Raw genomic sequence first — 12,573 nt, 5'->3', positions numbered from 1 at the left:
TGGCTTTTAAAGTCAGCCTTTTGCTATTTTTGCTCTCTATCTTTTCCATTTTAATAGCACAGCCGTGAGTCTTTGGTTATGGAGGAAAAAAGCATTCATTTATTTGAGGAGCATTATTATTTAAATATGCCAATAGTTTATTTGTGAGCAATTTGTCATGTACATCTACAGCTGAATGTTAATAAAAGTGCCTGTGTGGGACATGTAGCTTTGACTCAGAAGTGCCTTTTGTTTATACCTTTTGGGAAGAAAAAATATCGAGATATTTATCATATATCGCCATTCAGCTAAAAATATTGAGATATCATTTATTACATATTTATATATTTTAGATACATATTTGTAGGTATATTATCACAATCATTCAGTTAATGCGCCAATTGTTTTTTTAGCTATGATAACTGGTATATAACTGGCAGTATAGCAGTAATGCATTGCCAGAGGAAGCCGATAAAGATATTGCCTTTTCAGTATTTTTCCCCATGCTTCCTGCTCTTTGTTAGAAGAGATCACAGGGAGAAAACCAGGCTATTGAGCTGAACTACAGAGCACAACTGTGAGTTTCCAGAAGCAATGTTGTAACCATCCAAATCAGCCTTACTACGAGCTACAACGTTGTAAAAACGACGGTATGTGCGCATATAGAAACCACAATTTGTATGACATTAAAAAAAAGCATTTGCAATGTTGCGGGAAAAGAGCTATTCTATCTACACTATTAATTGAAACAGCGATGTTTCTGATTGGTGGAGGTCACTGTACCACGGAATGTTTAAAACTGTGAACATCAGGTGAACATTTGTGACCACAAAACTTCAGACACTGTGACAACAATAGCCACACTCAGGAACAAGTACTGGATCAAGTCAGTAACTCCTTCTGTAAGGATTCTGAAGTATCAATAGAGAAAATTAATGGGAAATTAATTTCCTTTAAAACAGTGGCTGGTTACTTTGCATTCTATTACAGTAAATGTATAGGGATGGGTAAAGAATGAATCAAACCAAATTGTAGTCACACCCTCACAATGCTGAGGCTCCAGCTGCTGAAGAGCAGAAAAAGTATACGTGTTTCAACATTTTACCTGCTGTGAAGTCACCAGTAATGGATTTATGAATGGTTCTACATAATTTATTTAAATATGTATCAAATCAAATAGATACTTTTTTTTAATAAGCAGATGAACAATACAGTTGTTTTTGCATGTAAAGAGAAAGTGATGTTGTGGTTATTTTTTGTGGTTTTCAGATAGTCATAATTGATATTGCAGTCACACTTCATCACAAACATTATTCATACATGCGCCTCCCTTCTGGAGCATCTTATAGAAATTATTAAGCAATGAAAGCTATTAGAATGAACTCCGTAGGGACTACAGGCCAGATGTTTCCCTACTTGGAGGCTTCTTATAATCTTTATTGGGTTCATGATCTTGGCACTGATTATTGCTTATGGGGCATAACTATGGTTTCAATTTATTGTGTGATTCATAGCCACGAGATATGCAATTGTTTTTTTCGTACTCATTCTGAGGAAGTTGTGCCTCATTACATGTCATATTTCTACAGAAGTGACACAGTTTCAGTAAGTGAATTCATCTACAGAAGAATTTTAAGTCAAGTCAAGTCAGTTTATTTATAAGCACATTTAAAACAACGACGTTGACCAAAGTGCTGTACAAGATCTATAACCCCAAGGACTATACTAAAAAAAAAAAAAGTCCTGACACTCGAGAGAAAATATTACTGGAACAAACTTCTCCTGACAAGAGATCCACCTTGGCCACAGCTCACTCTAATTCAAGACAGTCACTATGAGGAGGTAATAGTAGAAATAGAGAGCGAGAGATCATACAGTGGAATGCGTGGCTGTGCCTCGTAGCGATTGTCATCATTTTTTTCCCTGAGGTGCAGAGTATAAAAGCCCCAATGTCTTTTGTTACACTCCCTGCATACCTGCTGCGCTACACACTCATATTCCTGGAAGGTTTTACTGCTGTTCTGCAGTACAGATCACATGCTTGCTTGTGTGTGCGGATGTGGATGAAGACGGACAGGTACTGGATGTGCGTCCACATGCCTGAGTGAATATCTTCCAGTAATTGTCTCCACCTCACTTCAGAGATGCTTTGCCACATGTGAGCCTCATGCGCCCACCACATAAAAGCTTCCAGTACCCTCCACTGCTCAAGATAAGTCTTGGCACCAGAATTAGAGAGTCTGCCTGAAACCGCTTCAGGCTGCTTCTCTCAGATAAATGCCCAGTGTACAGCCAGGATGTTTGTTCCATCACTGGTGTCATCTGTGCCGCTGACAACACAAATGGCTGTGGATAATTTAGCATCAGATTCTTTCTTTTTTTAAGTAAATTAGTTTCAATTTCACAATCAAGTCATAATAAGGAGCAGTTAAAGATGTAATTTAGGATGATCCACTAGTCACAGTTTTTCTTATAGCGATGTGACCTTGGGACTGAACTGAAAAAAAAAATAACATTGTAATAAATCATATTAACCAGAGTCCTAATCTAATCACCCACAACATTCATATCTTGGTCCTTTCAGCCCTTGAACGTGGTGCTGTACTTTTGAGCACTTTGACAATAGCCAGATAAACAATATAATAGGATGAATCTGAAAACATAATCGCCCTATCCCTAATGTTTGTAGTCGGGGTGGGATATCGGCCCACGTGCGCGTATATATAATCAGAACGTTTGTGTGTGTTCATTGCCGTTAGATTCTTGCTACACAGTCCGACCTGAGATATCCTCAGTTCTGCAGCTCTTTGATACAGACAAGGCTATTCCTCATTACTCCCTCCTCTCTACCAACCTGGCTCTAAAGATAAGCGTGGAACAACACCTGTCCTCTGTTTCTATCACGGTTACACACACACACACACACCCTTTGAGGGGAGAGAAATTTCACAACTCTTGCAGATTATTTCCCTTTTGCGGTGCTCTTGACCTGATATCTTTGTCTGTGTTGTGTTTTGTTTTTCTGGTTTCCAAAGTTCACTGCTGTGTATCCTTTTTTTTTTTTTATCTTAAACTTTCTTTTTAATCATTTAGGGTTTGATTGTGTTCAATTGCTTGTAGTTATCATTATATATGGGCCATTTTCAATGAAAGCACTTGTTCTTTTGAGAATGGAGATAGTTGATGTTTGTTTTTTCCAGCTGATCTCGATAAGATGTTCTGATTTTGAGATATCTGCTGTAGCGATAAAGGTTTATTCACCCCAACTTGGGATAAATCCTTTTTACAGGTATCAGGAGGTTGTGCCTTGTTGTGGTTGATCTCATTATGTATTTGTGTACTCCAGACAGATATAAAAAAAAATATTCCTACAATAATAATTAAAGCAGGCTTTTTTTTCTTTTCTTTTCTTTTTGCATACTGCAGCACAGAAAAAAGCATTTTTTTGGTATGGTTCTGACTATTTTGATATTGAAGCTACACTATTGATTAGCTTTCAACTTCTGGAACTTAATTTGTCACAAAATAATGTTACACAAAACTGCTTACTGGTCATAAGATTCCTAGCGGTTTGCCTTTTTGGGGTATTCAATAGATGGGGACAAGAGTTTTCTGCAGATTGGTGATATTTTATGAATATTTTACTTTGGAACAGGCATCTCTGGGTCAGACCTGAGATTAATAATGAAAGTTCAGTGCAAACAGTCTTTTTGGTATTTCCAATATCTTCCCTCATTCTTTATTCATGATCATATTATTATTATTTTTATATTCTTTTTCTGTGTTTTTTAGTTGTTGGCATTGGGCAAGATCAGCCAGATCAAAGCTGCCAAACTGAATCCAGCTACAAGCTCCTCCATGATACCTTAAAGAGGTATGTTTGTTAATCTTTTTTCTTGATAAAACAAGCTTTTGTGTTCTACTTTTGAATCACTTTTTGACTGCAGGATGTCTCCTTGAGCAAAAACCAGCTCCTTGTCAGAGCCAATTATGCTTCCTTGTGTACGTACCCTTTAAAACACATGGCTGTAGCTTCAGAAGAGAAGAGCAGCTTTGTTTGTGTTTATAGAGAGTGGAGAATGCAGGTGAGGAAGTATACGACAGTATAAACATTGCAAACACTGAGACACTTGGCAATGAAGGAAGGAAATCTACAAGACATACTTCTTTGGATCTTTATTGGATCCTCATTTAAACCGATTCTGATTAATCTGTGAAAACAGCAGTTTCTACAAAATCATTTTAAATATTTTATTGTGAAAAAAAAGGAAACTGACTGCTTAAGCAATCATTTTCTGTATCAGTCTCTCACATCGCTGTGGAGGAATTCTGGCTCACTCTTCTCTACAATGTTGCTTCAGTTCATTGAGGTTTGTGGGCAATGATTTATGCACAGCTCTCTCAAGGTCCCACCACAGCATTCAATCAGGTTGAGGTCTGGACTCTGACTCCATTGCAGGCACCTTGATTCTTTTCTTTTTCAGTTATTCTGTCGTAAATTTGCTGCTGTGCTTCTGATCATTGTTCTGTTGCATGACCCAGGTGAATGGACTCACATTGACTGCAGAACACTTTAGTATACAGAGGAGTTCATGGTCGACTCAATGAGTACAAGGTGCCCAGGCCCTGTGGCTGCAAAACAACCTCAAATCATCACCTTTCCACCACTGTGCTGACTGATTGTGTATGAGGTGTACTGATAATGCCGTTTATGCCGGGTCAGGGACGAGTTGCTGCCCCAAGTAGAGGAGTTTAAGTAACTCGGGGTCTAGTTCACAACTGAAGGGAGATGGGAGCAGAAGATGACAGACAGACTGGGGTCGTGAAGAGAAAGCTGAGCGTGAAAGTGGAGCTGTCGATTTACCCGTCAATTTACATCCCTACCCTGACCTAGGGTCACGAGCTTCAGGTAGTGTCAGAAAAAAATGAGATTGTGGATACAAGAGGCGGAAATGAGCTTCTTCTGAAGGGTGGCTGGCCTCTCCCTTAGAGGTAGGGTGAAGAGTGCAGTCATATTCTGGAGGGCCTCAAAGTAGAGCTGCTACTCCTTCACATCAAAAGGAGCGAGTTGAGATGGTTCGGGCATTTGACCAGGATGCCTCCTGGGTGCCTCTTGGGTGAGGTGTTCCAGCCATGTCCATCCAGGAGGAGGCCTCGGGGCAGACCCAAGACACCCTGAAGAGAATATATCTCTCGGCTGGCTTGGGAACACCTTGGTGTTCCCCTGGATAAGCTGGAGGAGGTGGCTGTGGAAAGAGAGGGCTGGGCTTCTCTGCTTAGGCTGATAGGACTCACTTAGGTTTATATGGATTTAAAGCTCCTTTATTCACAAGGGGTAACCACAGCTGGTTGTACAGCATGTACAACCATCAGACTTTTTAAACCAGGTACCCTTCCTGGTGCAACCCCGAAAGGGATTTGCATCTCTTCCTAGAACTGAACCTAAGCTATTTTGCTTATTATATGAACCACTGCACTGTGAATGCACTATAGATTTAGAAGGATTTATGTGGATTTAACTAACTTAAAACAAACTGCATTATTAACTACATAATTTTTTGAAAGCAGAAAACTTGGCATGTCCTCGTGGGTAAAATGTGATATTAAACTGAACTAATACTGTTTAATGGCAAAATAAAACTAAAAATTGAGCTGTAGTCCATACGTGTTGTCAAACTTCTACAGATTTGACCAGTCTTAAGTACATGTAATAATCTGCATGTATTTATAGTGAGTACCACACACTTAAATTGCTCTTTCATCCAACAGTGCCCAGGATTCTGAGATCCACCTTTTAGAAGAGGCAAAGAGGTGTCGGGCTGAGCTGAAGAGGCTTCAGGTGGAGGTGGAGAGTACAGAGGAGAAGAGCACCTTTGAGGAGCCGGGAAGTGAGGTCAATGAACTGAGGCAACAGCTCCTCCAAGCATACAATGAACTGAAAGCTGCTGAGGAGCGAGAATACAAGGCACAGCATGAGCTAAAGTGGTCAGTGTATATATAGATTTATTTACACACACTGTTACGACAGTCACCGAGGCTACACATTAAACTTTCAATCAGGTATTGAATCAAATGCCAAATGAATCAAATAAAACAGAAAGTTACTCATGCACACACACACACACACACAAAATGGTGACACACTGAAAGGAAGAAAGTCTTCACCACTGCACTTTCACATGAGCGTGCAGTGGTGAAGACAGACGTTGTGTGCACGCGCACCCACACCCAGAGAAGCATACAGAATATGGTAACTGGGGACCAAACACTTCATGAGGCAGCATCTTTTTATTGAATTTACTGTAGAAGGTGAAAGAGTAGAAGACACGAACACACTCAAATCAAAAGTTGTGTTTGTGCTGCGCTTGTGCAACAGCACATTTCCACACTAATCGAAATAAAAACAATACTTCAGGACCGAATGTCATTGCATTTACATAATTTCTATTTCATTCCTCAGTGTTATGACGTGGAGACAACTTGATGTACACAATTAGTGATACAAATACCTGCCTCAAGTGGATTTGTGTTTAGTCTGGACGTAATATTGTTACTCGTCTGAGCCCTGTACAGTTAGTTTTTTGTTGCTTTTTATATTTTACGACAGCCTCAAACTTTCTGTTCCTCTTCTCTTATACTTTTCTTTCACACCCATGAGTCTCTTTCCTTATTGCAACCAATTTTACTCTCACTCTGCTGGTTTCTGATGGCAGGCTTTCCTCCCCACGACTCACTCAACTCTGCTCGTCCAAAAGGTCAAACACACCCATAGAAATGGAAAATACCAGACTCACTTGAGTATCTCCCCTTCCTCTGTACACAAACTCAACTTTTTCAAGTGTCAAAGGGAAGTTAGAGGAACATTGCTAAGCAACGTGATAACTCACACCAGTGGTTCCCAAACATTTTGCATAGTAACCCTTGAAAACAACGTCACTGAGAAATGCTCGGATAGAGCATTCCACATGATGCAAAACTGAAAAGGGCATCTGAAAAGTATGTGAAATTCAAATAACTAAAAAACAATGAAAAACTAAATCTGCAGTGCAGGATGAAGATGACTGATTTCAAATATTTTAAGTTTTCTGAAGAGTCTAAAGAGGTCTAAGTTTTAAGAAATAACTGTGGGTGGTAGAAGCTGTTTATAACTGGCAGTCAGATTTATAGCAGCCTCCCTGGTCAGCTTTTGGCACCAAACCATTCACATATTCTGGTAACATTTTATTTAGAAACAACTCTGCAGAGACACAAATAAAATGCAGCCAAAGGTCAGAAAAAGATTAAAAGGTCTGTTTTGATTTTGCTAATAAATCTAATTTACGCAATCATTGCTCTTATTTCTCCTGCACTGCATTGACTCTGATTGCCCCGGCAGTATGAAACCACTCACTGCACATAAACTCACCACTCTACAGCAGAGATATGATCTGTAGGATACAGTGATTTTTAGTGCTGACACTGAAGCAGAAAGTTGTCGGCCCGGCAGTAATTGAAATATTAAATGAAAACCAATTGCAGAGCATTCTCCCAGGAAGCAGTCATAGACATTATTACATTCTGACTGTGCATATTGTTTGTGACAGCTTTTGCTGGTGAACTCTGTTGCACTCCCACCATCTCGGTTTCTCCTTCCTTTCATCGCCTCCAGCCTGAGATTTTTCTCTCCCCCATTCCTGACTTTTCTCCTGTTCATTCCCCTCTCCCCTCACTTGTCCACATGGCTATCAGTCTGCATATGACAAGCAGATGCTCACCATGCAAAGATGCCTTTTTAAAATCACTGCGTCCTTCATCTGTAGCCAAATAGATTCGCAGGAATTCAGCACATTTTCCGGTCACATTTTGCAGCCTTCATGCAGTTTTTCTGTATAGTCTTTTTTTTTGTGTGTGTATCAGTTAATATCCAATATATCAACTTGTCAGGAAGATTAATATAATTTACTTTGTGAACTGTACAGTATGTGCTTCTGTAAGGTTTTTCATTATGACAGAGCTGACTTGAAATATTTTATACAAACTTTAATCAACTGCTCAAAAAACATCTGCTGTGGAGGATGAAAAATGCAAAGAAATAATTTTTTGTATGCACATTCAGACTGTGTGGAACTGGAGATGTTTACGTGTTTATGTCATTAATACAACTCATTTGGCATGCGTTTTTAATAATACGTTGATTCTGCTTCGATTGCTTTTTAACATGAAAACTGCACATTAGTCAAGTTTTAATAATACAAATGCAGGTTTGTGTCGGTACATTCCTCTTTCTGTCGAATCAGGAACTGAAAACTGTTGATTTATTTCTCTTCAAATTCTTGTTCATTTTGTTTTCTTTGAATTCTCCACTCATGTGATCTGCTCGTCACCTCACCTGACGCGTGTGCAGTCTCTGGGAAGAGAAGCGATATCTGGAGAAGGAGAATGAGATTCAGATGAAACCTGCTGTAAGTTCATCCAGCTCTGGTTTCAGCGGTGCGGATTATTACTGCAGCAATGCTCTTGAAAGAGGATAAATATGAGTTTTACTTTAAGCCTCTAGGCAGGGAGAATCCTTCAATATGAACAGTTGGAACTGTCATTTAAAGCAATAACATTTTTATTCCAGTGTAGCAAAAAGATGACAACAAGCGGGATAACAGATTTAATCCTTGATAAAGGTGGTCAACAGATGTCGAATTGTTGAATTCTGTTGCTAGTGCTGCTAATGGCAAAGGAGTCTGAGCTTTGCAGAATTTACTTAATAAATTCAGCAGCAGCACTAATCACATTTGAATATGTTTATGTGCTACTGTTTAATTGCTGAGCCCAACACCAGATCATTACAAATGACCTTAGACTCAGAGAGTCTACTTAATGAGTCAAAGAGGTTTGTGGGTAGTATTTAACCAACCAAACAAGTGATTAAAAAAATATAATAAAACTTTAAATCCAAGACTTGGGTCTGGGTTATTAACCTAAAATAAATTTTATATCTGAATTAGAGCCACATTTATAACACACAACCAATGGTAGAAAAAAATTGATAATGCTTATAATAATTGTACTGTTGTATTTAGGCTTTGAAGTTTGAGCTTAGTTTGTTATAATTTAATAATTCTGTATTTTCAGGCTGTTGTTCACACTGTATGTGGGTCATCTAGGAGCAGGAGGACAAGACAGAAGCTGTGCAGGACCAGTATGAGGATCTGAGGAGAGAGGTGGTACAAAGACAACAAGAAATCAGGTATCATAAAGTTTTAAATTGCATTACCCAATTTTGTGTTTCTTACCGTCTGCGTTTTGTGTGGGATTGGGTTTCTGTTTAACTGCAGGTATTACCATTGTGCCTTTAATTAAAATTGTTCTCGGGGTGAATGTACTGTTTGCATCTCACAGAAGTCTGATGGAAGATGTGGAAACCCATGAAATGCAGATATTGAAAGAACAGAATGAGCTGGAAGATAAGAAGGAACTCATTGAGCTCAAAGAGGTCTGTGTGTGTGTGTGTGGTGTGGGGGGGGGGGGGGGGGGGGGGGGGGGTAGCTTATAGGGCGCCATCAATAAAATAGCAAATCATCTGCCATTGTATATTGGTGCATGTGAACATCTCTGTGTATGTTACAAGGCTGAGAAGGCCCAGCTCATCAGCATACCCGACCAGATTTTAAAGGAAACCGAAAGGAAGCGCTCTAAGAAGGAGTAAGTGTATCTAAACTCCTCATAATTATTTCTTGGGAAGGGGACTATTGTTAGAAATTCCAGGAATGTCAGTGTGAGTGTTAGGGTGCTTCAGAGAGACAACACTGAGAAGAAAAGCCAGCTGGAGCTACTTTTGAAAAGTCAGTGCTGTAAACTGCCCCCTCCCCTTCATCTGGAACTCCTACACAAACAAAATGAAAGTACCTGGATGAAGCTTTGGGTTTCATAGTGTAAAGATATTGTGTTTATAATTGTTTATGCTCAGTGTAAATGTCTGCCTGGAAATGAATCTTTTTCTGTTTTTTTCCCATTGAAAACCTCCATTTTCCAGTTGAGTACTTGTTCATTTTCATGCAGATTCTCCAGCTTTTGATGTACAGTGGGCTTTTCATAAAATTTTATTTTAACCAAATAAAGAACTGCAGAGTGGGGTACTTTTTGTTGCACCAGTCAAATTCTTTATAAAAATGACAACTACATGGGTCAGGCCTCATTAATTTTTTTTTTAAATTCAAGTGCAGCTGCAGGATGCTTCACTTGTTGTGTCACTGCAGCTCCTTTTATGTTTATTTTAAATTAATATTTGGTTTGCAAGTATTGCAGTGGAACTGTTTGTATAAGCTGTTTGAGCACTGACTTGTGATTTCAAATTCACAAAGCTGAGGGGTACTGTGGGGAGTATGTAAAAGATGCATGCGCATGCTGTTATTTCATAAGATATGCACTAGACCATACTTTTATCCTTGCGTTCATTCTTTTTATTTTTCAAATTTCTTTGAATTCCTGAAACACAATTACCAGAGCTGCAATGAGAAGGATGAAAATCTAAATATGGAGATTTCAGAAATTGAGCAGCAAGTAAAAGCGGTGGATGAGCGAAACCTTTCCCTCGGGATGAAGAAGGAGGAGGTGATGCAAGAGCTGGAGGGTCTGAGGGCCAGAGTAGAGGCCGGTCAGAGGCTTTACAGACAGCTGCAAAAAGAGCAGGAGATCAGGAAGGAGGAGGTGGCTGAATTCATGGGCAACAGGTACACTTTTTTTTAAATTTATTTTTTTAATATTCTCATGGAATTTGTAAGAAAGAAATTGAACATAGTGCTTATCTGGTTTTACTAACCATTCAAAGCACTAGGAGCACACTGGCCTGTGTGCCCCGCCCTTCCCCTCCCGTGGCTGGGTTTCTTAATTAGATAAATAATGTATATCAAGATCGGATATTTGTCATGCATGTCACTGTGTTTTCCATTACCAGAGGCATCTTGGAAATGAAACTGCAGAACATCATGTGTGACAGAAAGCATCTGTATGAGAGACAGTCTGTGCAGCTCAAGGAGAAAAACAGGTACAGGATGATATCTCAGCAGGAATCTTTTCCACATGTAAATCAGTCCTCACATACCAAAAAACCTTAAAGTTGCCCTACGGACCTTTTTCTGAACACACAAGTGTTATGTTTACATTTTGTGTTTCCCTCTTCCCTATATTATTTAAGTATTTTAAATACAGGATTACATATCTCATCACATTTCTGCCATAAAAGTGGAGTTCTCAGCAGCAGGGCTATCAAGCTGTAATGGATCTGTACAGATCCATAGTATGACTGAGGATCTCTATCCATGCTATAAATCTAATCAGACACTCTAATTTAAAAGCTTTTTTATTTCTAATTAAAGATCCCATAGGATATAAAGAAGTTAAAGTATATTGTTTTGAGCAGTATTCACAGAGATGTGGTTTTACAGGTTTCTCAGCATCGATATTTGCATACAGTTGTGAATTAATTACTTTTTTTTAAGTTCTCAACAAGAGTTGGGGCATTTATTTAGCTGCATTCCCAAAACAGTTCAAAACCATCATATCTGACAGCGGTCCATATTCGGTGTTGTAAATCTGAGGTAATAGATTTTAGTGTTGGAAACTCGTCCTCGTGATGATGAATCTATTAGAAGCCTGTTTTTCCTCCACAGACAGATGCAGGCCCTGAGGAGGACGGAGCACGCATTGACCGCGGCCACCGAACAGCTAGAGCACACGCAGTCTGTCTACGATGAGTTAAATGCACAGGTGATCTGTGAAGTGTTAGAGCTGGTGAAGTGTCCAGTGTGTTTGTTGTAGTTTCCTTGTACATGTAACAGTCTGAATTGCAGCTTGAAGGCTTTCAGATTTCACCGCTAACCCTCATAATGTTGGATAAATTCTCCTCAAATTCTCCTTCTTACTGGAGTTGGCAACAGGTGAAGGAAATTTTCCAGGTTACTGTCATGATGCCAGTAATCAGCACAATAAATAGTTGATTTATATTCAACCAGAATGAAGCTTCCTGTCATTTTACTGACGTGCACAGTTTTTAACGAGAAAACGGAAAGACGAGTAAGAGGCTGATTGGAAATGCATCAGCACATCTCACAAGCACATAACAACATGAAAGGAAATCAATATGACACATCTGGGAATTTGCACATTGAGGAAACAGTGAAACAAAGCTGTTGAACAATATGATTCATTCAGTTTGCTAATCAAGTAGGACTCACATGAGCAGCTACTCGTAATAAAATCGACTGTGGACTGTTTAGAGGAGTCTGTGGTTTTTACCACAGAAATTCGTCACATTTACATCGAACAGGATGTGATTGATGGGTTTAATATTTTCATACTGTTGTGCTCACACTTTACCCACCAAGAGGGCTAATAACAAATATTTATTGCTTTATGTATGCAGATGAAACTTAATTATGGTATTGCATTATCTTTTTTGAAATCCTTAAACTTGCTGATGTAGTCTGCTTCTCCTCCCTCCAAAGACTGACTTTCAAATCATGTAACAGTATTATATAGTGTTTGTTTTTGTATTAAGTGTTTTTGTGGATTGATGCTGTGGATATTTGCTAACTTATGCAGACTTTCATAGCATTTAAACAT

At 39.1% G+C, this 12,573-nt stretch overlaps 1 protein-coding gene across 1 annotated transcript in view; it reads left to right on the top strand.

Annotated features, from left to right (window-relative positions):
• ccdc146 (coiled-coil domain containing 146) overlaps positions 1 to 12,573 on the top strand; it is a 51,476-nt gene that overhangs the window by 16,073 nt on the left and 22,830 nt on the right. Inside the window, 11 exon segments of the mRNA XM_030720244.1 lie at positions 3,772 to 3,814; positions 3,817 to 3,853; positions 5,749 to 5,964; positions 8,363 to 8,420; positions 9,117 to 9,199; positions 9,352 to 9,445; positions 9,581 to 9,654; positions 10,456 to 10,475; positions 10,478 to 10,682; positions 10,907 to 10,996; positions 11,622 to 11,718. Of these exon segments, the coding sequence (XP_030576104.1) occupies positions 3,772 to 3,814; positions 3,817 to 3,853; positions 5,749 to 5,964; positions 8,363 to 8,420; positions 9,117 to 9,199; positions 9,352 to 9,445; positions 9,581 to 9,654; positions 10,456 to 10,475; positions 10,478 to 10,682; positions 10,907 to 10,996; positions 11,622 to 11,718 (1,017 nt within the window).

This window comes from Archocentrus centrarchus, chromosome 23 (assembly GCF_007364275.1).
Source record: "Archocentrus centrarchus isolate MPI-CPG fArcCen1 chromosome 23, fArcCen1, whole genome shotgun sequence".
In the NCBI taxonomy this organism is placed as follows: domain Eukaryota; kingdom Metazoa; phylum Chordata; class Actinopteri; order Cichliformes; family Cichlidae; genus Archocentrus; species Archocentrus centrarchus.
Note: the sequence above shows the minus strand (reverse complement) of the source record. Positions and strands in the feature narration are given on the sequence as shown.